The sequence below is a fragment of the Poromitra crassiceps genome (assembly GCF_964638095.1).
Source record: "Poromitra crassiceps genome assembly, contig: HAP1_SCAFFOLD_669, whole genome shotgun sequence".
Classification (NCBI taxonomy): Eukaryota; Metazoa; Chordata; class Actinopteri; order Beryciformes; family Melamphaidae; genus Poromitra; species Poromitra crassiceps.
This window is the reverse complement of record NW_028151739.1, coordinates 819-24,921: the sequence shown is the minus strand read 5'-3', so window position 1 is coordinate 24,921 and position 24,103 is coordinate 819. Positions and strand designations below refer to the sequence as shown.

At 45.3% G+C, this 24,103-nt stretch overlaps 1 protein-coding gene across 1 annotated transcript in view; it reads right to left on the bottom strand.

Annotated features, from left to right (window-relative positions):
* The window catches only part of LOC310771458 (trafficking protein particle complex subunit 11-like), a gene marked incomplete at its 5' end in the record, with an annotated part of 31,614 nt that extends 7,733 nt beyond the window's left edge, over nucleotides 1-23,881 (bottom strand). The window contains 15 exons of the mRNA XM_083664068.1: nucleotides 2,097-2,162; nucleotides 4,401-4,520; nucleotides 6,469-6,590; nucleotides 8,223-8,371; nucleotides 11,203-11,396; nucleotides 11,501-11,626; nucleotides 12,105-12,235; nucleotides 14,278-14,410; nucleotides 14,719-14,780; nucleotides 19,391-19,536; nucleotides 19,690-19,744; nucleotides 20,201-20,279; nucleotides 20,867-20,946; nucleotides 22,522-22,615; nucleotides 23,740-23,881. Of these exons, the coding sequence (XP_083520194.1) occupies nucleotides 2,097-2,162; nucleotides 4,401-4,520; nucleotides 6,469-6,590; nucleotides 8,223-8,371; nucleotides 11,203-11,396; nucleotides 11,501-11,626; nucleotides 12,105-12,235; nucleotides 14,278-14,410; nucleotides 14,719-14,780; nucleotides 19,391-19,536; nucleotides 19,690-19,744; nucleotides 20,201-20,279; nucleotides 20,867-20,946; nucleotides 22,522-22,615; nucleotides 23,740-23,881 (1,699 nt within the window). The remainder of the gene's footprint in view (nucleotides 1-2,096; nucleotides 2,163-4,400; nucleotides 4,521-6,468; nucleotides 6,591-8,222; nucleotides 8,372-11,202; nucleotides 11,397-11,500; nucleotides 11,627-12,104; nucleotides 12,236-14,277; nucleotides 14,411-14,718; nucleotides 14,781-19,390; nucleotides 19,537-19,689; nucleotides 19,745-20,200; nucleotides 20,280-20,866; nucleotides 20,947-22,521; nucleotides 22,616-23,739) is intronic.
* Nucleotides 23,882-24,103: the final 222 nt, after the last annotated feature.

The window sequence follows — 24,103 nt, the reverse complement described above, 5'->3', positions numbered from 1 at the left end:
CAAAGCGCACATCAAAGTGTATTAATTATAGCGGAGCTTTACTGTATGTCAGAATCAAAAATCCGTGTTGGATATTAGTCTGTTACTGAAGGACTGTCTAACGTTACCACTTTTATTCACATGAGTCATTTAATTTCTTTGAACAGCAGTTTCTGCCTCCACGAGCCTATAGTAGTTTATAAACTCAATAAAACCTGCATGTCTTGTTTGCGAGTGGAAGTAATGTGTAATCTCAGTCTAAATTTCCAAAATCTGTAGGCCTATTTATTTAAAATCTAAAAGAAACATAGGATAAATGAATAATGATCTCTTATCACTCATGATGTGTTTGTGCTGTTTATTGACACTGATTGGCTAAACATTAGTCCCCTACGCTGATAGACTAATCCTTTTTTCACCCCAAGAAATCCCTGTTGCATAGCATGATGCTAAAGCAGAAGCAGCCACAACTCAACTCAGTGGAGTGGGCGGATTGGAAGGTCTGGACCCAGGCAACCACTAGATGGCAGAAGGGTACTTTAAAACAACAGCTTGAGTTTCTTCACCTGCAAAAAGCCACTGTCTTTTTTTTGGCAGTTTGAGTTATTATTATTACTGCATAAGTTATTACCTCTGGCAAACGAGTACTTTAAGGAGTAGTTTAAATTGAAAGTCAAATTGAATCCTGACACACCTAGTGTGAATACATGGTAACACAAGCAATCGCTTTCTCATCTGAGACTAGGGATGAAATGATTACCAGTTTAATGATAAACCGTGTTACCGTGATTACAGTGCTTTGAAAAACATGGTGAATCTGGAGTTTTCAATATAAAACTTATAACTTATTATTATTGAGCGTATTATCAGTACTTTTTGAACATTTTCAGCACATTTTAACAACTAGGCATCTGGCACACTCAATTCCTAGTCGCTATTCCCGCCCTGCAGCTGGCATACGCAGCTCGGCTGCTGCGTGGCCTCGCCCTGCAGCTTGCATAATGAAGCTTGGCTGCTGCGTGGCCTCGCCTCCTCTATTGGCGTGCGTGGGTGTGTTGCTCACAAAATGTTATTGTCCTTAAGTTTACATGTGTGTGTGTGTGTGCCCCTTAATTTTACATGTGTGTGTGAGTGTGCGTGTGTGCGTGCCCCAGCAAGTAGAGCTGTGCATCTTCACTGATCTCATGATTCGATACGATTATACAAGTCTACGATTCGATTCGATTCGATTATACGATGCATCTTAAATCGATGCATCACTGAGGACCGCAATGGAAATAAGCCGCAAGGCCTTATTGTGTTTTTATCCTCGGTGAAAGGTCTGTGACTTTTTTCACCAAATAAATCAATCAATCAATCAAAAAACTTTTTCCGCAATACATGATTTATTTTTTCTCACTTTCTTTTTTCTCACTGTGTGGCTACTTTTAAAATAAAAGTGCATTTGGAATTGCATTGTATTATGATCCATAATTAAAATAAACAACTGCATGTACTTACATTCTATTTTATTTCATTATAAAAAATAAATAAATAAATAAATAATCGATTTTTGATATTTGTTAATCGATTCAGAATCGTCCTATTAAGCATCGCGATGCATCTCTGAATCGATTATTTTCGGCAGCTCTACCAGCAAGTGGGCAATGTCTGTTTGTTTGTTTACATTTTTGTCCCACTGATATCATAGGAGGCATTGTGACATCACTGATGTCATCAGTGACGTCATAAGACTGATGATGTCATCAGTGATGTCATAAGATGATTTTGCTCTTATGACATCACTGATGACATCATCAGTCTTATGACACATCACTGTCACAATGCCTCCTATGACATCATCAGTCGGACAAAAATTGAAATAAACAAACATTGCTCCCTTTTATAATAGATACCGTGATAATAAATACTTATAACAGCGATACATTTGGTCATTATAATCGTGATAAGAATACAATTTTAAATTTGAATAGTTTCATCTCTATCTGAGACAATCTAAAAGAACAGTGTTTTAGATCATTAGACTCAGAAACATGGATGAACATTGTTGAGCCAAAAGCTAAAAGACTCACAGACAAACACTGACACACTTGTGCTATAAAGCATCAGCTACAGACCTTGGTGGACACAAACTTGACAGACACCTCGAATGGGACCACGGTCTCTATGGTAACAGTCTCATCCTGCAAGAGAAAAGGGAGGAGTCAATCAGAGGAGGTAGTGCTCAGCGTCAGCACTGACTCTAGATCAGTGCTTCTTCAAATACAGGTTGGGACAGCAAGGCTTTTCCTGCATAGAGGAATTGTTGGCACCCCAAAGGCGTCTTCGCCCCCCAGAGAGAGGTTTTAGCGTTGTACATTAAAAAGTTACACTAAATTGTAAGGGACATTACTTTATTCTTTGATTATGGGGTGCAATAAAAGAGAAAAAATCCTGGAAATGACTGATACACTGTAGGACAAGCTGCATATTAAAGGAAGGGTTTGCGATTTTTAACCCACTTTGTATATCATTATAATCTCAGTAATATAAGCAGATGGACAGTGCTGACCTTCTCTATATGTTTTCCACACAGAGAAATATCCTCCATTTGTCTGCCTGCAGAAACACCAGCTGGTCTGAGTCATTAACTCATTGAGTGCCAGCCACTTTTGGAAAACGGATGCTCCCAGTGCCAGCCCTTTCAGAGCGTTTTCAGTGATAACTCAAGCCCCACAGAATATTGTGTGATATTACTATGTAAACACCGAACACGCCCAAAGAACGATGAGACTCTCTTGTATCATCAGCAAAAAAAGTTTATTGATATCATTTTCCGTTCTTTAGTTATCAGCCGGAGAAGATAGGTTGATTTCACCAAAAACAGACGTTTCAAACTAGAAGCTGAGATAATGAGCCTTTTGTGAAATGAAGCATTTCAAGCACATCACTGACTCTGAAGCTAATATTTTCTGATGTAGTGACACCTCAAAAATAATTTCCTTCAATAAAAGAGCGAAAACAAAGGAATTTTGATGGCAAAATAATATTTTTTAGCTGCAACCAGCAGCGCTGGCCCCTGCGTGGTCTTGATTTACTGCTGGTGGGCATCAGATATTCTAGCTTGTGTTTGCCAATCTGTCTGTCCATCGAGCCTGCTGTCTGGGTCGGTGTTGTATGGTGCCCTGCGTGCCCCACCCCCCTCAACTGCACACTCCTCCTCCGTGGGAGTGTCTCTGGTGGCTCTCTGCTCTGAATTTTCCACTGCACGTTTCAAAGTGCGCTGCACCCAGCCTATTTTCACAGCACTCCGCCGTTTTTGTCGCCGGCTCCCAGCGCTTCCAGCTGAGAATAATTTATCTTTTCAGAAAGACGCTCGTGTCGGGTGCTCCTTTTCTGGCAACTAATCATGTGGAGGGGCTATCGCAACAGACAGAAAGGCTCAATTGTGGGAGCAGATTGGCACAGCTAACGTTACAGCATGCATCGGTTTCCGTGTGCCCAGTGCCCACGGCTTCTTCTGTTTTTTTCCTCGCCTTTCTCTAATCTGGAGAGCACTGTCGCCACCTAATGGGTCCGTAAAATAGCTTTTACACATTCAACATCCCCCATATTTTTACAGGAGATGCATCAGGCTTTGATCCACGTCCCACCGTCAAAAAACGCAATTGACGTCTTTAGACGTCATTGGCACTCTACGTTACTATTTGAATTGACGTCTTTAGACGTCATTGGCACTCAATGAGTTAAGGCTCGATGCGATTCTCCGCGGATGTGCGCACACAGAAAGAATGAAAAGAAACGCCTAACGCATCATTCTGATACAGAAGTGCTGGAATAAAGTGCAGAGCGCTCAGTGCAGGAGAAACATGAAGAGAAGGTCAAGGCTGCCCATCTGCATATATGACTGACCTTGTAATGATACAAAGCAGCAAAGCTTTCCTGCAACTCAAAATCAAGCATTTTTACTGCATCATTTTAGATCATAGTAAAGTTAAAGTCCCACATTTGTACTGTACCGCTGAAATAGCTTCCTTTCTCAAACTCGGGGTGCTTGAAAACACATTGCTCCATTAAGTTCAGTCTGTACGTCGTGGCCCCATCATGCTTAGTGGCACCCCCATAGGCTGGTTTAGCAAGCCTGGTTCTCCGGGTGAAAATACACCTGGTGTTAGTGCTGCTTTACCTGGCTGCTGCTTTACCTGGCTGCTGCTTTACCTGGCTGCTGCTTTACCTGGCTGCTGCTTTACCTGGCTGCTGCTTTACCTGGCTGCTGCTTTACCTGGCTGCTGCTTTACCTGGCTGCTGCTTTACCTGGCTGCTGCTTTACCTCGCTGCTGCTTTACCTGGCTGCTGCTTTACCTGGCTGCTGCTTTACCTGGCTGCTGCTTTACCTTACTGCTGCTTTACCTTACTGCTGCTTTACCTGGCTGCTGCTTTACCTTGTGACACTTGCAGCTGATGGGTTGTCCTTCCACAGTGGTGTCGATGCTGTAGGCCACGTGGAACAGGAAGACCCTTGGCCCAGTCGTTACACACCTCACGTACACACACCTCTCCACCTGGAGACAAATGCACATACTGGATTACTATTGTTTTTGCCATTTGGGGAGCTGAACATGTAGGCAGGTAGGTGGGTGACTGACCACTGACCTAAAAAAGGATGGACAGAGCTGTCCCATTGATTTTGGGCTCCCGTTTGGAGTTCAAACATTGGACCGTCGCCATCTTGATTTTTCGTCAGCAGAGTGGGAGGGAATGGGTTGAGTCCGTCTGCACCTCCTCACGTGAGATGGGAGTTTCCCAGAGCCCCAGAGCCGCAGCTCCGCCTGGTATTGGTCCGTGATCGGCAAGCTGCGCGATCACTGGACAGGTGATCTGTCAATCACCCCCTTTCCTATCGTCTATTTTACTCCAAACGGGCGAGTTATAAAAAAAATGACGCCCCTACAGTTGTTATGAAAAGGTGAAATTAACTATATAGACCAAAACCATGTTAACTCATTGAGTGCCAGCCACTTTTGGAAAACGGATGCTCCCAGTGCCAGCCCTTTCAGAGCGTTTTCAGTGATTTCTCAAGACCCACAGAATATTGTGTGATATTACTATGTAAACACCGAACACGCCCAAAGAACGATGAGACTATCTTGTATCATCAGCAAAAAAAAGTTTATTGATATCATTTTCCGTTCTTTAGTTATCAGCAGGAGAAGATAGGTTGGTTTCAGCAAAAACAGACGTTTCAAACTAGAAGCTGAGATAATGAGCCTTTTGTGAAATGAAGCATTTCAAGCACATCACTGACCCTGAACCTAATATTTTCTGATGTAGTGACACCTCAAAAATAATTTCCTTCAATAAAACAGATGGCAAAATAATATTTTTTAGCTGCAACCAGCAGCGCTGGCCCCTGCGTGCGCAGACCCTACACCTTCTTGCTGGTCTTGATTTACTGCTGGTGGGCATCAGATATTCCAGCTTGTGTTTGCCAATCTGTCCATCGAGCCTGCTGTCTGGGTCGGTGTTGTATGGTGCCCTGCGTGCCCCACCCCCCTCAACTGCAAACCCCTCCTCCGTGGGAGTGTCTCTGGTGGCTCTCTGCTCTGAATTTTCCGCTGCACGTTTCAAAGTGCGCTGGCTGCATCCAGCCTATTTTCACAGCGTTCCGCCGTTTTTGTCGCCGGCTCCCAGCGCTTCCAGCTGAGAATAATTTATCTTTTCAGAAAGACACTGGTGTCGGCTGTCGGGTGCTCCTTTTCTGGCAACTAATCATGTGGAGGGGCTATCGCAACAGACAGAAAGGCTCAATTGTGGGAGCAGATTGGCTGATGTTCACAGGCACAGCTAACGTTACAGCATGCATCGGTTTCCGTTTCCCCATGGCTTCTTCTCTGTTTTTTTCCTCACCTTTCTCTAATCTGGAGAGCACTGTCGCCACCTAATGGGTCCGTAAAATAGCTTATACACCTTCAACATCCCCCATATTTTTTCAGGAGATGCATCAGGCTTTGATCCACGTCCCACCGTCAAAAAACGCAATTGACGACTTTAGTCGTCATTGGCACTCTACGTTACTATTTGAATTGACGACTTTAGTCGTCATTGGCACTCAATGAGTTAAGGGCCAGGCATTTTAACATGGGGGTGAACGGTCAGGAACGACGGGACTTCTGAGCCCTGCCTCAAGTGGCCATGCGAGGAATTACAGTTTTCAGGGTTACTTCCTGGTCCTCGTGGGAAAACCTTGCTCACTGTGGGCGATAGGTTCAAATGCATAGCGTAGTTAAAGGTGACACAGCAAAGCGCAGCAGGCTGAGAGAGGTGAATACAGCAGGATCAGATAATAAGGATATGATGCACTGCGTGGCAGGAAGTCAGCTATTTACAGGACGTTAATCCATGCATTACACATGGCCCTATTTCCTCTGTTCCAGGCCGTTGCTCTGTGCGTTATACACAGCCCTATGTGTGTGTGTGTGTGTGTGTGCGTGTGCGTGTGTGTGTGTGTACCTTCTGGCCTGGGTGGAGGTCTCCCACAGGGATGTCAGGCAGCAGGGCAGGGTCTGTGTCGTCACACACTGTGGAGCCGCTGAGCGTCACCTGGGTGCTCTGGCTCAGGTTGGCATCCTGGCCTGGAGACACCAATCAAAACAACGCATACACACAATCGGTGCTTTGGGACCGCAGGAACCTTTTCATAGTGCTAGGATACAATAGACCCTTCTCACGGGGGACATTTTGTGTCGAAAAGGCAGGGTAAACACAGGTGCAAGCAAAACACTAATGAGGGTTTCCAACTTCCACGATTGGAATTTGGAAACCCTCATTAGTGTTTTATGCTTTGCTGTCAAGCTACTACAATAGCAGCGTTTAGCATGCTAACCACCGGCCTCACTTCAGCATTCCTATGGTTCCTATTGGCGGGGCGACTGCAAACAGAAAAAAGCCCTTGGAGGTATGTAGTTCTCTGGAAACCTCCCCACTGGGCAGTTCCTCTCAGGGAGTCCGCAGAACTGTTTAAGGCCGTTTCACACCGGTGCGGATCTCCGTGTGAATAATTGACACGGACATTCGCAAAAAGATGTTTTAATTAGTTGTAATTGAAGCTTGCACACCGCGGCCGAACATTCATGCGGCATTTTATTTTTCCGAATGGACATTGACGTCTGCACGGAAACACCTGCGGAAAATACGTTTGACCAATGAAATCCTTTGTTTACAGCTGATGTCATACCTCCACTACTCTTGCCAAACCCCCCGGCTAATCAATTTGGTTTCTCAACATCCAATTTTATTTTATATGACAACCACCATGACGATCAACACCGAAATCAACGACAATAGATCTTCAATTCGCCCAGCAGCTGGGATCCACTGAAGATGGTAATGTAGCTGTTGTGTAACAAATTGCTACTTGCTAACGTTGTAAACCACTGTTGTAAATGGATGGAGCTAATGTTAGCCACTTGTATCCAAGTGCTAACTATCAGTTTAGCATAAAATTTGGGGTCCGCTGCTACTGCTTCCATTTTCTCTTCTCATTGTTTTTTCAACTGATGGAAATTTCCCTGCCTCCAGTTTCTTTTCATGGCTTGTCTCGCTGCTGTGTCTGTCTGTCTGTCTGTCTGACGTTAGCCGACTAGTAGCTAGCTTGCGCTTGCGGGTAGGTGGTGCTGTCCTACTAGACGGGAGCCCAGGAGGGACACTAACTACTGGTTACACTGAACACTGTTTTTCCGCTGCGGAAAATGAACGTGGGACTGCGAATAATTCGCACCGGACCTGTGTGTATAGGTTGCAATGCGGAAGATTCGCACGGAATTTCGTACCGCATTCCGCCTCCGCACCGCATCTGTGTGAAACGGCCTTTAGTCTGAAAGCACCTAATGCTACCATGAAGACCAATCAACACAAAACATACACACGATGTTACCATGGAGTTTGGCAAGACAAAAACAGGTTCTCCTTACCATGACGGTACAGAAGATGTTCTCCCGATTTTAGTGGGGATGCAATATTTCCACTAAATATAGTCCCACATATATAAATGATGTGATTTTTGCTGGAGTCTGTAACAAACAAGCATGTTACCTTACGACTGGACAATATGATTTGTAGGCCGGGGCATCTCTGAAGCACCACACTTTTACCTTCATTAAATTCCAGCTGCTCCTGCCATTGGATATTGCACTTGGCCAAATCCAACATGGATTGGATTAATTGTGTCCTTTCTGCTGTACTGCAGCTCGTTCTGTATACCGTACCTGGTTTGAGGCCGGCCGTCAGTTTAACATCTCTGGCCACGCCCTCCTCCTGTGATTGGACGGTGAGGGTGATGCAGTACATCTCGTTGGTGAGCGCAGGAGGCTGGTGGCTCAGCTCCACACAGATCTTTGGGACTCTGGAGATGATCCTAACAAGACAGGAACAAAGACAACCAGCTCACCACATTTCTGTGGCAAACAGAGCAGTGCACGTAGCAACTGATAATGTAATACCTGCAGGGTAATGTGAAGGGGAAAAACACATTGTAAGTGTAAGATGTTGGAAAATCTCCCTTGAAATGGGCCAGTAGTTAACTCATTGAGTGCCAGCCACTTTTGGAGAACGGATGCTCCCAGTGCCAGAGTTTCAGAGCGTTTTCAGTGATTTCTCGAGGCCCACAGAATATTGTGTGATATTACTATGTAAACACTGAACACGCACAAAGAACGATGAGACTCTATTCTATCATCTGCAAAAAAAAGTTTATTGATCCCATTTTCCGTTCTTTAGTTATGAGCCGGAGAAGATAGGCTGTTTTGAGCAAAAAGACACTTTTCAAATTAGAAGCTGAGTTATTCCGCCTTTTGTGAAATGCAGCATTTCAAGCACATTCACTGAGTCATCTGGTGGGCATCGGATATTCTGGCTTGCGTTTGTCAATCCTGTCCTGCTGCCTGGGTCTGTCTGGGTGTTGTGTGTGTGCTGCTCTGCGTGCCCCCTCCCCCCCCCCCCCCCCCCGCCCCGCCTCGCCTCAACTGCACACTCCTCCTCCTGTCTGTGGTGGCTCTCTGCTGAGTTTGCTGTGCGCACAGTGAAGGGTGCTAGACATCCTGCTTTTTTACAGCGTTCCGCGTGTGTTTGTCACCGGCAACGATGCTTCCAGTTGGGAATAATAACAACTCCACGGTGTGGATGTGCGGATTTGCTGTCGCAACCGACACGGAGCTGCTCAATTGTGGGAGCAGATTGGCTGCTGCAGGCACAGCTGCAGTAACGTGCTTCAGCATATCGATGCATACGGATGCGATGCGATTTCCGTTTCCATAACGACTTCTTCTTTGTTTTTTCCTTGCCTTTCTGTTATGTGGAGAGCACTGTCGCCACCTAAGGGTTCTGTAAAATAGGTTAGACACATCCAATAGCTATAATATTTGTACATCAGAGGCAGAAGGCTTTGATCGACGCCCCACCGTCAAAAAACGCAATTGACGAACATGTCCGTCCTTGGCACTCTACGTTACTAATTGAAATGACGAACATGTCCGTCCTTGGCACTCAATGAGTTAAGAGGTGGGACACAGATTTTTTTTTTTACCCATTCATGTAATAAGGACTTATAATGGTAATAGCTCAAAAGGCACGTGACGTAAATTGTCGCGCAAGTAAAGTTCTGCATTCATTTTCTCCGTAGACATTTAGATAAATCCTTATATAACGAGTTTTAAGGCTCAAACCAAGCCAACCCGTGACCTACTGAATCGTGAGTGACCATAAAACATTCGGTTTAAGCGAGAACAAAAAATAACAACGGGAAAATAAATGTAACGTAGAATTTCACTGGCGGGGGAGGGGGGGGGGGGGGGGAGATGGCACAGAGCACTGTGAGTTTTGAGGTGAAGATGAAAGTATAAACGGGACAGTGCTACAGTGTCAGATGGAAGGCGTGCAGCAATCACCACTCACCTGGTTAAAGTTATGGTGTTCTTCAAAACTGTGGAAAAGGAGTCTTAAATCCATGCTTCTGATGAGCGACCAATCAATATAATCCAGCAGGTCAAAAGTATTTCTCTAAAGTTGCCATCATACAAAAAACGGAGAAACGCGGGCCATAACTTTGCACCGACGACGGACAGACAAGTGGTCAAGTATAATTCATTACACTATATCTCGCAGACGGTCATTTAATAAACAAAACAACGTTCCGTTTCTTACCGTTCCTGAGATATCGCATTACCCAGCATGAAAATGACGTTCCTGAGGTCACCTTGAAATTTGACCACCAAAATCAAATCAGTTCATCCTTGAGTCCAAGTGGATGTTTGAGCCAAATTTGAAGCAATTCCATCGAGGCGTCCTGTGACGGACAACCCGAAAATATAATGCCTTCAGCCACGGCTATCGCCAGGTGGAGGCATAAAAACGTTTGCCCTTTTTTTCCGTGACAAAGACGAGACAATGATGAGCTAAAAATAGATCCTGATCATAAAAACTATGACGTATTGTATGTGTATTTTTCATTGACGAGACGAACGTTAACAGAAAGTAAACACAAAGCACATGGCTACTGGCTGTCATCGGCACAGGCTTTTGCTGCTGGACTGCAGCCAGGGCAGCTTTGTATGGAGTTTGGACCAATGGACCTTCGCCAACAATGGCTTTGTATTTCTCGGTCCAATGGGACATTTGACTACTATGGGTTTCGGAAAAATACATGAATGGACGCACCACGCTAACTGTCTGCTAACTGTAGCCTGAGCCGGGCACATGGCTAATGGCTGGGTTACGTTAATGTGTTATCTGCTAACCTCAGTTCACTAACACTTCAAAGCAGTTGTGAGTGAAACATGGAAAGTAATGAACGTAAGGCACGTCCAAGTCAACATGTTTGTCAGACAAGTGAAAGGCTTTATCAGGTCACACATCACGTGTTGCTGCTGTGACGTTCCTGCAAGTTGATTTATGTATTTATTGATATATGTGGACCACTGACTTATATGTCAGGCTAGTATGTGCTGAGAGGTGCTGACCTGCAGCAGGCTTATCCCACTCGCCGACGGGCGCATCTTCTGATTGTACCATACATTTAATTCATCCGAGACTGAGTCAAGTCTGATTATTCACTCCCGAGACCGATACCGTACGGCGCGCACAGTCCCAGTCTTGGCCCCGCCCCCTGGCTGTGTGGGCTCTGTGTGTGTGTGTGTGTGTGTGGGCTCTGTGTGTGTGTGTGTGTGTGTGTGTGTGTGTGAGTGTGTTTACATGGTGCTGTGCTGTATGTTGATGCAGTCCCAGTCTTGGGCCCGCCCCCTGGCTGTGTGGGCTCTGGGTCGGGCAGAGCGGCTGGCCTGCAGTGCCTCGTGGCCTGAGGCTGCGTCTCCTCCTGCTCCTCTCCAGGTCACAAACACACAGCGCCCCCTGCTGTCACTGCCCAGCATCACCTCCACACCTGTCATCTACACACGCACACGCACAAGTACAGAGCACAATGAATGCCAAGCTTAAGAATGTTTGTTTTGCCTCCTGACTGTATATTGGTCTGTATGTGGGCCTGCTCTACCTCGATCTTCTTGCCCACGTCTTCGGTCTTGGCCACAAAGCTGAAGTTGTAGCATCTGGTTGCCCCCGGCGACAGGCACATGCTCTCCTGGCCCGACGACTCCACCACACACCACTGGTTGTACTCCTACACACACACACACACACACACACACACACACACACACACACACACACACACACGGCCAGACATTTAGGAGAAACACACATTTTCAAACGGAGCCAGGTGTTGCTGACACAGCAGAATTGCTAAGCATGAAGAAATGTTCAACCAAACAGACACTACAGGTTTTTTACGCTCCATTTCTGATGAGTTTGCACTTTGCACATGTTTGGATTTTTTTTTATTTTTTTTTATTAATAAGCAGGGACTGTAAGTGCTCCTGTATTTGTTTGGCTATTAGACTGTGTGTGTGTGTGTGTGTGTGTGTGTGCGTGCGTGCGTGCGTATGTGTGTGTATATGTGTGTGTGTGTGTGTGTGTGTGTGTGTGTATATGTGTGTGTGTGTGTGTGTGTGTGTGTGTGTGTGTGTGTGTGTGTGTGTGTGTGTGTGTGTGTGTGTGTGTGTGTGTGTGTGTGTGTGTGTGTGTGTGTGCGCGTGCACCTGGTTACTGAGGCTGACGGCCAGCTTGTTGAACCTGACAGGATGCGGGCAGTCGGCTCGGAGGAAAACCTGGAGCTGGATGGGCTGGTCCACGTGGAAACTGGGAGAGTGGAACCTGGCTTTACACTGGACTGGAGTCAGAGGGAGGGGAGAGTTTACTTCAAGGAAAATCGTCATATAGTCTCAACAGTTCGATAACATCAAATTGCGATGTTCAATGTCTTCTTTAATAAATGTCACTCATTAAATGCTTGCAGGCTCGCCCCCTAACTCAATTTACTCAATTTCCCCCCGAGGATCAATAACGTTATTCTGATTCTGAAATTTTAATTTTCAATGAGTTCAGAGAAAATGTCCACTTTCAGCAGACGAGTCACGCGTGTGGAAACAGCTTCTAGTGTGAAACTCTGCACAGACTGAATCATTCTGCACAGTGAAGATCAAACATCTAACTGAAGGAACAAGAAGAAAAACACATTTCTGGTCTTTAACTCATTCACCGCCAAAGACGTCTTTGACGTGTTATCAGAAATAGCCCTCCCCGCCAATGACGTGTTTGACGTGTTTTTGTTTTTATTAGTACAGCGTGTAGTTCAAACACTTCCCCAGCCTGTGACATGTTTTCAGGTCCCTAACCTCAAAGTCAAGCCGACAGCACGTTATCAAACACATACCGCAGCTGTTGTTTGAAATTAGCAGGAGCAAAAACAGAGAACAGAGAAACACGCTTCCTTGTTGCAGAGGAGAAACGCCATTGAAATGCCCCTCGGCGCACTGCAGAGCTGATCGGCTTGCTGCAGGGCAGCGGACATCGAAACCGCGGTAGTCAAACCCGTGACCAACATGATCGATCCTGGTCCCTGGACCCCGTTCCTATGTGCCAGCCCGAAAGAGACGAGACGGAGTCACAACTGTGTGAGGAGGAGAACAGCAGCCTCGCCACAGAAATGGCTTTCACACAGAGCCAAGCAGCAGAGCAGCACGGCCACTTTCCTGTCGAGAGCGAGGAAGACTGGATTCCAATGCGACAGGACCCGGATGATCTCGCGGGAAGGAGAGTGTGTGTGTGTGTGTGTGTGTGTGTGTGTGTGTGCGTGTGTGTGTGTGTGTGTGTGTGAGAGAGACTACACTGATCTCTGCATTCTATTCTATGATCACACTCACACTGAGTAAACTGTATTGTTGAATGTAAAAAAGGCACATCATGTATATATATATATATATATATTATTATTATTTTTTCATTTGTGTCATAACGAATAATATTTACATGTCTGATGTCAATACAGTTCAAAATAAAAGAATTGAGAGCGAGTTCTGCCTGAGATTGTGTGATTTAGAAAAATGCCATTTTCTGCAATTTATCTTCTCCGAGAGACCTTTTTGGTGAAAACAGGGTGTATATAAATGGCTATAAGTAGAGTACAGAACATGCTAAAAGCTCACTTTTTTTTCCTGGTGAACCCAGAGACATACATCTTCATTTTGAGGTATTGCAAATCACTTTGGTGCTAATAGATAATTTACTGTGGGTCTTGAAAGATGACCAACAATTATGAAAATCTTTGGCCTGTGCTAAATATTGGCAGTCCTAAACTGGCCATGAATGAGTTAACTTAAATCATTTTTTTTTATCATTAAAACCGGTTATCGTTTCATCCCTCGTGTGTGTGTGTGTGTGTCAGGTCATGTCCATAAGCTGGTTGTGAGAGGCCTTCAGATGGCTGGTCTCCCAAATAGAAGGCCCAAGCAGTTAGCGAGATATTGTTCAATATCTACTATTATCGGCAGCCGCTCAATATGGAGGAGGCGCTGCTTTTTGTACCCATGAAGTGGATACTGACTCGCATTACATTACTTGCATTACAGTATAACTGTATATATCAACCTGCCATGTTATCAGCCTGTGTGTTTCTTATGTGTATGCATTATTGTGTTTGCCGTCTGGGCACTCATGTAACTGACTGACTCACAGGATTTGACTGCACTATTACTGTTTATGTCCTTTGCATACTTGTATTTATGTGGACATAAATACATATTCCAAATGTGTGTGTGTGTGTGTGTGTGTGTGTCTGTGTGTGTGTGTGTGTGTGTGTGTGTGTGTGTGTGTGTGTGTGTGTGTGTGTGTGTGTGTGTGTGTGTGTGTGAGCGTGCGCGTGTGATAACTCACTGAATGGTACGTAGTCCTGGACTTCTATGGTGAACTCGTTGGATCCAGCTAGAGCCATGCGGTCGCTCCACAGTGAGCCAGCTGCACTGCAGGAGCCAGGGTCGCACTCGGGCTCGGCGTCTGGAGCTTCATTCTGAGGGAATGAAGAAAAAGGCGTTTAAAATGTTGCTACAGAAGTTAATCACATCTAAACACTTTAAAAACCCGACATAAAATAATGTTTTCTGCAATTATCTTTGAATGTATTTGAATGATTTGCGTAAAAAGTGACAGCCCTATAGTGCATGAGAATTTAACTGTCAATAGCAAACAGGTAGTGTAAATTCTCACTTAAAAAACATGTCCAATCTTAATGAAAATAAATGAAAAAGCGTTCTCGTCGTTACAGATGTGTAATTTGGTGTATGTAGCGTGCTGGGCCGGGTGGAGTCATCTACTTACCATGAGGACTTTGATGAGGTTCTTCTCAATCCTTGACTTTTGCTCCTCCTGCAAGGTAGAAGCTAGTGGACGACAAGAAGACTACGTCACAACCTTTAACACTCCTACATTACATTACAGCATCTCCTGTGTGTGTGTGTGTGTGTGTGTGTGTGTGTGTGTGTGTGTTCACTAGAGATGCGCATGCTGCAGTTATAACCGCGCTGACCGTGGATATCCATGGATCATAAAAATAAACATTCTGATTAATAGCGGATGGGATGCGGGCGGGTGAAATGATATATCATTAATGAGGAACATTAATATTAATTACGTTACCTAGTCTATTAACGTATTTTAAGCTGCATTTTTCGTCAGGCACATGTTAGTCACCTATTGTTAGATGGCAAGGACCCCCAAGGACTCAAAGCAGTACTAAACAAATAGCCACGCGATGGGACGCCTTATTTTTTAACTCCTTATATGGTCAATGATGTCACCAGAACAAGGAGTCTCCACTGAAGACACGTTGGAAGAGAAGACGCGCTCGTATTATTTTCCCATTACAGGTCAATCCAGTCTTGATCTAAACTTAAAGCTATAGCATCAGTTAGCCTAGTATGCTACATGGGCAAGTGATGGACTGGATTATAATACAGCATGGAAGCTTATTTGGAGTTAACTGCAGTGATCGCACCGACGGCAGCACAAACAGTTAAGTTAATCTGCCCAAATCGCTCCTTTATAGCGTTGTGAAATGTCGGGTGCAGATCTAAAAATAGTACAAAATAATTTGCGTGGATTTATGGCGGGCGGATGCTTCATTAGGGTGGCATAAAAGCTCATCCTCGCATCTCTAATGTTCACACAAATATGCAGGTTTTTTCTTGTATTGTAAAACCTTAGTTGGTCGCCTAAACATGGCATGTTTTAGTCTAGAATAGGCAAAAGAGAAAATATTTATTTTCTGAATTATTTTGTGTTGAGTTTTTTTCTTGGGTGACTCTCAATGATAATAAAAAAAAATCTCCCCAATTATACTTGGTCAATTCCCCCTGCTGTCCCGGTCGTTGCTCCACCCCCCTCTGCCGATCTGGAGAGAGCTGTAGACTAGCACCATGCTTCCTCTGCTACATCACCAGCCTCTTCTTTTCACCTGACAGTGAGGAGTTTCACAGGCAGGACATAGCTCGAGGGAGGATCACGCTATTCCCCCCAGTTCCCCTCTCCCTGAACAGGCGTCCCCACCGACCAGAGGAGGCGCTAGTGCAGCGACCAGGACACATACCCTTAATCTGGCTTCCCACCCGCAAACACAGCCAATTGTGCCTGTATGGACGCCCGACCAAGCCGGAGGTAACACGGGGGCTCGAACCTGCGACCCTCGTATTGGTAGGCAGGGAATCTACTGCTGCACCACCCGGACGCACCTCTCAATAAGATGCTGGCTTCCCAATTGGCCCTCAGTCATGTGAGTGCGGTGCAGAGGAACAGACAGCAGACCATGTCATTCTGGAATGGCCGATGTATCGGGCTCCCAACAGGATGCATGGCCTGCTGTCTGTGGATGACGATACGGTGACATGGCTGCTAGAGGTGTGCCCAGAAATATAGCCCGGGTGAACCCCCCCCAGGCCGGGGTGGTAAAAGGATAGCCCCTCGGCCCCGTACCTGGGGGAGTGGAGAGAAATCACCTAACCCAAACGACAGAGTCATGAAAACTTTGAGAACCCCTCATTTAGATAAAAGGGATAGTTCAGATTTTTGGAACCCTAGCCCTATTTGCTACTTACCAATGATGATATTGATCGGTAGATTACTTTCTCAGCACAATCCATGCTGCTCCTCAAACCAGCTCCAGAGAGTTAGCCACAAACAAATAGAAGGTCAACGGGGTCACGCTCCTGTCTGTGCAAGCTGACTGAGGCTCACTGAAATGTCCTCCACAGTGCACACACAGTACATTTCAGCAAAACTCCATTCACCTTGTATTGGTTTATAGCTAACTATCTGGAGCTATTATGACTATCTGAGGCCATTTACACATGGCATTAACATGCGTTTTCTGCCATCAGATTGCAATCAGATTGTATTTTATCACTTCAGCCTGATTCCATTTACACCTGGCACTAACATGCGTTTTGGGTGAACAGATTGCAATCCGATTGCTCTCCAGCTCGAACGTCATCACGCGCGCGCCCCCTGAACGTGTGCATGCATGTTTCATACATGCACAGGGAAATAGAGGTTATTGTTAAGCTCAAATGCACAGTGAACGTCCCCTTCACCTGGACAAAACGATGGCCGATCACGCAGCACTGCATCTATTTCTTTATCTGTTTATTAACAATGACACTGGGTCCGAGACACACACACACATACATACGTTTTCCGTGCATGTCATTAGCTGTAACCACCTGTGTTGCGTTCAGGTAACATCCTAAATTACAATGTTATACAATTGAGAGCATAATTTCTCTTTTATATGAAAGGAAAATGAGGGGGAAAGGGTTCGAACCCTTTCTCCCTCATTTTCCTTTCATTTTCCACTCCTTTTCCAAAGGAGAAGTGTTGATATAAAAGAGAAATTATGCTCTCAATTGTATAACATTGTAATTTAGGATGTTACCTGAACGCAACACAGGTGGTTACAGCCGTGGCAAAACCTCCGCAGCAAAACTTTGAAGCAACGCTACGATTGTTGTGCAAAAGCGGAGCGGGGGGGAGATAGAGAATTTTTAGCCGGTCCATGGTGACAGGCTGCCTGTGTGTGTGTTCATCTGGCACAGCGGCGAGATGAGGGCACACACCGGTGCGGTGCTGCCGGGGAATTGCGTTCAGGTGTGAGTGCCGTCACCGACTTCCGAAGATTATGTATTTCCGTATGGTAGTTGCTGAATGCGTTTTGAGAGGACGCATTGCATTTACACTTGTGTTAAATGTTGTCATAATGCGTCCCTGACCACCTCCGGAGGTGGTTTGGCCGATCAGATTGCAATCCTTCTTCAATGCGTTTTGGGGGTGTTTAAACCTGTACTTTCAAGTGATAAAATACAATCGGATTGCAATCTGATGGCAGAAAACGCATGTTAATGCCAGGTGTAAATGGCCTCTCTGATAGAGACACTGCATGTAATAGGCCACGCCCATCACGGGGGAAGAGCTCCGTTCATTTCCACACACCAGCATCATTTTCCTTGAATTAAACATAGCTAAAAGCTGTTGTGTGGTGGGCTGCGCAGAAAACAAATGTAAAAAATCACCAGTTAAAGTTTTTTTGTACTCCTGAGCAAAACAAGGAAGCCATTGAGAATTGGCGAGAAGAAGAATATGGATCTAGCTGTCAAGGAAGTAAGTTGGAGTGTTCATCTTCCGTATATACGATCTTTTGGTGGAACACGCAACCATGCACGTGACATAGGAGGACGCCAGGATTGGACAGGAGTTTGTGTTTTCCCCCGTCTTGGGCGTGGTTTCTGAATGATGACACATTACGCAGCGTCTCTATTAGTCAAACCAATTCAAAATGTTGAATTTCGCCGAAAAGCGACTAGTTTGATCGTCATATCTGATAGAAAGAGGAACAACATGGATTGTGCTGAGAAAGAAATCTTGCAACCTGTTGCACCAGCTGTTATCTCTTAAAGGGGACTAAACCCCCAGAATTCTGCCAAAACAGCATGCTGCTTCATTTTTTTAAAGCAGCAGAGTCCATAGTCCATCTTCTTCATTTTAGTTTCCGCCAGACTAGGCACGGTTTAGTGCATTGCTGCCTCACACTGGTGTAGATACGTCATTGCACATTTATTATACAGGGCTGTGGGTTTCATGATAATGCCTCACCGTGGCTTCGACTTCGCCCGTGGCGTGTAGGGGGAGTCAGCCAGGACTGGTAGGTTACTCCAGCTCCCTGGTGTAACTATTAACTAATAGTTAGCTAGCTACATAGGACAGGATTTTTTTATCCCATTTTTATCCCCCATTAGTGCTAATTTTAATTTATTTATCCTGGTTGCTGCTCCACCCTCTGCCAATCTGGGGAGAGCCGAAAACTGGCTCCATGCTTCCTCCGAGACATGGGCAGTTAGCCAGCTGCTTCTTTTCACCTGACAGGGGAAGCTTCGCCGGTAGGACATAGCACGTGGGAGGATCACGCTATTCCAACCAGTTCCCCTTCCTCCGAACAGGCGCCCCTAACGACCAGAGGAGGCACCACTTCAGCGACCAGGATATTGCATGAGAACATGCAAACTCCACACAGAAAGGCCCTTTTTGACGACCCCACCCGGGCGGTGGGCACTGGAGGACATGCGGACGGGCACGCACTCCTTCACAGCGTCTCACAGCGTCCCAGGTGGGAATCGAAAGCTAGGACAGGATTAAGCATGTTTACAGCCTGGTTCAAAAAAACAGTTTTGCTCTATATCGCTAATTTCACCTTTCAAGATAGATAGAAGAGACTATGTTTTGGGGCTGATTGACAGGTCACCTGTCCAGTGATCATGCAGCTCACCGATCACAGACCGATAGCAGGCGGAGCTGCAGCTCTGGGAAAGCCCTGGTCTGGCACGAGTTGCGCAAGAAGCAAGATGGCAACGGCCACACTAGGCTTCAAAACTAGAGTCCAAAAACCAATGAGTGACGTCACGCTGACTCTGTCCATATGTTTGATATGGTGTAACCCAGTGCTTACCTCTGCCCAGCAGCTCCATGCAGTACGTGATGTAGTCTTTGACGTTGGCCATCAGATAAGCACAGCGCAGGGCTGTGCTCAAGATGGCCGTCAGCAGACCCCACCAGCGCTCTGTGCGATAGTCACACATCACATAGTCCAACAGCCTACACACACACACACACACACACACACACACACACACACACACACACACACACACACACACACACACACACACAAGGTATATTTTTTCACCTAGGTATAGAAAAACATGGTGTAGAGCAGTATATTTTTTGAAAGCAGATTTGGTGACTTACTTCAGGGCTTTGGTGTAGTCTTTAGCATGGTAGTACTCCTCTCCCATCTGCACCACTGGACGAGAGAGAGAGAGAGAGAGAGAGAGAGAGAGAAATACTTCTCTATAAGAAAAGACTGACAATGTGAGGTAAGACCAATACATTTAAAAAATGCTTTCTCGAATGCAACAGCAGTAAGGAGTCGTGTCCACAGAACGCTTTTTTTTAGCTGCCAGCGCCTTTCTGCAATTCGTTCTCCATGGTAAAGATGCTCTTGCTCTAGGAGTGCTCCCCAGCACTGCGGCTGGTGTTAAGCGCTCTGGGCGCCCTTAAGCAGTAAACATCTCAACTTTTAGAGAGGAGCGCTGCTCATCAATGCAGTGTTTCCCCTACCATTCTACAAGCCTGGTGGGAAAAAAAATGCAAAAAAATAAATAAATACATTTGTGGTGTATGGACACGGCTCATTCCAAGCCATAGGTCAGGAAAGCTGGTTGGGAAATGAAATGATGAGAAAAGCTGTGGTACTCACTGAGGTGGCTCTTCATACGAGGACACTTGTACTTCTTAAACTGGGCCACAGCGTTACTGAGGAGGGCTATGATCACCTCCTGCATGGAGAGAGACCATCAAACACCTTAACACATTTCATTGATTCAGTAGGTCACAGGTTGGCTTGGTTGGTTCCAGCCTTAAAACTCGTTATGTAAGGATTTTTCAAAATGTCTATGGAGAAAATGAATGAGGAACTCTCCTCCGGGGCTTGAAATGTCACGTGACTGTTGAGCTCTAATAGATGGGGAAGATGTGTGCATATACTGTATCTGTATGTCACCATTGGTCAAAAGAGTTGGAAAATATCGGGCAAAAACAAAAAAATCCAATATCATACATTTTTAGATTTTTTTGCTGTTGGGTTTAAGTGGGGTGTGCTGTGTCCCCAAAGACCAAGGTATACACCAAACTACTTAGCAACCCCTCCCCCTAGTGTTTACTATGTACTGTCTGTGTGTTTAGTATGTACTGCCTATGTGTTTAGTATGTTATAGTGTAGTGTACTGTCTATGTGTTTAGTATGTTATAGTGTAGTGTACTGTCTATGTGTTTAGTATGTTATAGTGTAGTGTACTGTCTATGCGTTTAGTATGTTCAGTGTGTGTATTCTTGTATGTAATGTGTGTATTGTGTGGGTACTAACAGAATGTGGTACGTCTCTCTCTTTAATCTGGAGGGCCAGTATTCCTGTCTTCTCCTTCTCACCGTCTGGAGGGTCGATACCTGGACATTAAAACAATACGTCAATGCATTAGAGGCATTAGCCCTAGCTATATATTAAAACAACACGTCAATGCATTAGCCCTATAGCTATATATTAAAACAACATGTCAATGCATTAGCCCTATAGCTATGTATTAGAGACACTAGTAGTACCACATTATGGACAGAGGTGGGGCAATTGTATTATTCTAAATGTCAAGTTGACCTAATCTTGGGGGCGGCTGTGGCTCAGGAGGTGGGGGGGGGGGGGGGGGTGGGTCGGCCACTAATCAGAAGGTCGGGGGTTCAATCCCGGGCTCTCCCAGCCTGCGTGTCGAAGTGCCCTTGGGCAAGATACTGAACTGCAAATTGTTCCCTGTGGTTGTGCCAGCACCCTGCGTGTTAGCTTGCCGCCATCGGTGTGTGTGTTTGTGTGTGTGTGTGTGTGTGTGTGTGAATGTAGGCATAGACCAGACCATAAAAGCATAAAAGCATTAAGAATGTGAAGTGTCTGTGTGAGTGAGTGAGCAGAATTGTGTTTGGCCACAGCTGTGCCATTTGACGTGTGATTGGCCTGAATCTTTCAGGAAGTGTAATCAGCCTCTGAAGTGGACTGTGAAAGCCCTCTGGAGAGAGAGAGGAGAGGAGAGTGAGCGAGGCCTGACTAACTGGCTCATCACACAGGGACGGGTGTTCAGCTAGTAGATGATAGATGCTGCATGCAGCTTCCTCTACCGCCACTTTCTATTGGCCCATTGGCAGGAAGTGGAAGTAGGAGGTCTGACACTCTGGCACTCCCTGAGTCTCAAATCATGTGATGATTTATCACCGTAAACAGTTTAGAGTCCAGCGATTTATGTTCGTTGCGACCGACCATGATCACATTCCATCATCGGTGATAACGACAAGTGTTTATACTTCCAGCGACGGGCGATATGCCATCGTTGTGATGAACGTTGCGACCATCGTCAAGACTTCATCTGGATTCAACTTTGACCCCATCGTTGGCTCCGTTGTCATGACAACCCCAATTTTTTGCTCTCTCCTACCGCAATTTCTGAAGCTACTAGTTAGCTAGTTAGTTGAATTAACAATGGCAGAAGATCACATAATTGTGGAAAACTTGTTTGGCTGACGACCGGGCAGATTATAAAGATGCTGTTAAAAAGGCAAATGCCTGGAAAGCGGACATTCTCAACACAGACGGTAAGTAACAGCTAAAACATCGTTAGCATGGATAATCACACAGCATGTTAGCAAGCAGATAGACAGTTTTGTAATGTTGCAATCAAAACAGTAACGTGACTGACTTGACTGGCAGCTTCTCTGTCTGTCCGTCCGACGTCCGTGTTGCATTAATCCATGTGAAAATATCACAACACATCCTGCTCTGTGATGTGTTCTCCTCTCACCTGGGTGTTTATACTTTTTATGAGCGACAGCGTCCAAACACGTTCAGCGATGCCCGTCGGGCTATGATAAATCACTGGACTCTAAACTGCCCTTTACAAAGAGGACACGTTTGTGTTTTGATGTCCCTGTGTGTGTGTGTGTGTGTGTGTGTGTGTGTGTGTGTGTGTGTGTGTGTGTATCTACTCTGGTGTCCTTGTCTCCATGGTCGCTGGCCATAGAAGTCCAGTGCTCCAGTGGGCGTGTCCAACGGGTCGGGGGTGGGATAAGTCACTCCAGCCTGGAACAGCCAACCAATCAACAGAAAGTATTAACACTGTCTACTCTATAGAGAGGCAAAGTGAATGTCACTTGCTGCTTTTCTCTCTGTACCAGGCGCTGAAAAAATATGAATGGTGATGAACGGAGAATAAGGTTACTTTTTTTATCCCGTTTTAATTGGGCCATGGGGTGCCAACGTTAATTTTGTCAATTTAAAACATAACTTTGCATGTCAAGAAAGTTGCAGTTTGTCACCAAACTGTTGGACTATAAGTTATAAATCAGAAAGACTACATACACTGTCGCCTAAGTGACGTCACTTTCTCTACCGGCAAAGCTGAAGACCGGCGACATGCCACGAGCTTCCACAAGCTATGAAGTTTTGAGACGAAACTAACCCCTACGTTTCAGTTTGACGACAAACTGCGACTTTCTTGACATGCAAAGTTACGTTTTAAATTGACAAAATTAGCATTGGCACCCCGTGGCATAATTCAAACGGGATAAAAAAAAAATAACGTTATTCTCCGTTCACTGCCATTCATATTTTCTTCAGCACTGGTACAGGGAGAAAGCAGGAAGTGACGTTTCACTTTGGCTCTCTATTAACAAGCAAACAGCTTTAGGCCGGAGATATGCTTGCTGGTGGCTATGCCCCTGCATCCGTTTGGAGCATCGGTCGTGCACGTCCTATCCATTAACACTGGATAGGACACGCGAGGCAGCCATCATTCGCGCCGCGTGCGTACATGTAGTCAAAAGCAAGGTTATCTCCGCCCTTCAACTGCATTCAGCTGATACTGTACGAGAAAGACGCTAGAATACAAGTTTCCTACTAGAACAGTGGTTCTCACATTTTTGGCCTTCAGTACCCGCTTTACCCGACTACAACATTCTGCTTAGAAAACTGCAAGATGATGCAATGCATGAATATAAACCACCTTTTGAAGAATATAACATTACAAAATAAGAAATGGAGTGAAAGAGTTTATTTATGATTTATTTTAACGTTACATTTATTTTCATGATTTATTGTAACATTTTGCGTGCGTGCATGTGTGATCATTGTGTCATGTGATCATTGTGTCATGTGATCATTGTGTCATGTGATCATTGTGTCATGTGATCAGTGTGTCATGTGACCTGGCAGAGCTGCTGTGCCTGCAGCTTCCTGTCCTGGCTGTAACAGGCAGCCTGCTGGTAGTAGAAGCCGGGGTTCTGCGTCTGGATGGCTGTCAGACCCAGTTTGATGGCTTCATCAAACAGCTCCCCAAATGACTGGAACCTAGAAAGAAAGAAAGAAAGAAAGAAAGAAAGAAAGAAAGAAAGAAAGAAAGAAAGAAAGAAAGAAAGAAAGAAAGAAAGAAAGAAAGAAAGAAACTGATTGGTACAACTGGTTGGTTGGTCGTTTGTTTGGGGGGGGGGGGGGAATAGCATGATCCTCTGTGAAACTCATCGCTGTCAGGTGAAAAGAAGCACATGTCAGTGTTTCCCACAGGATTTTGAG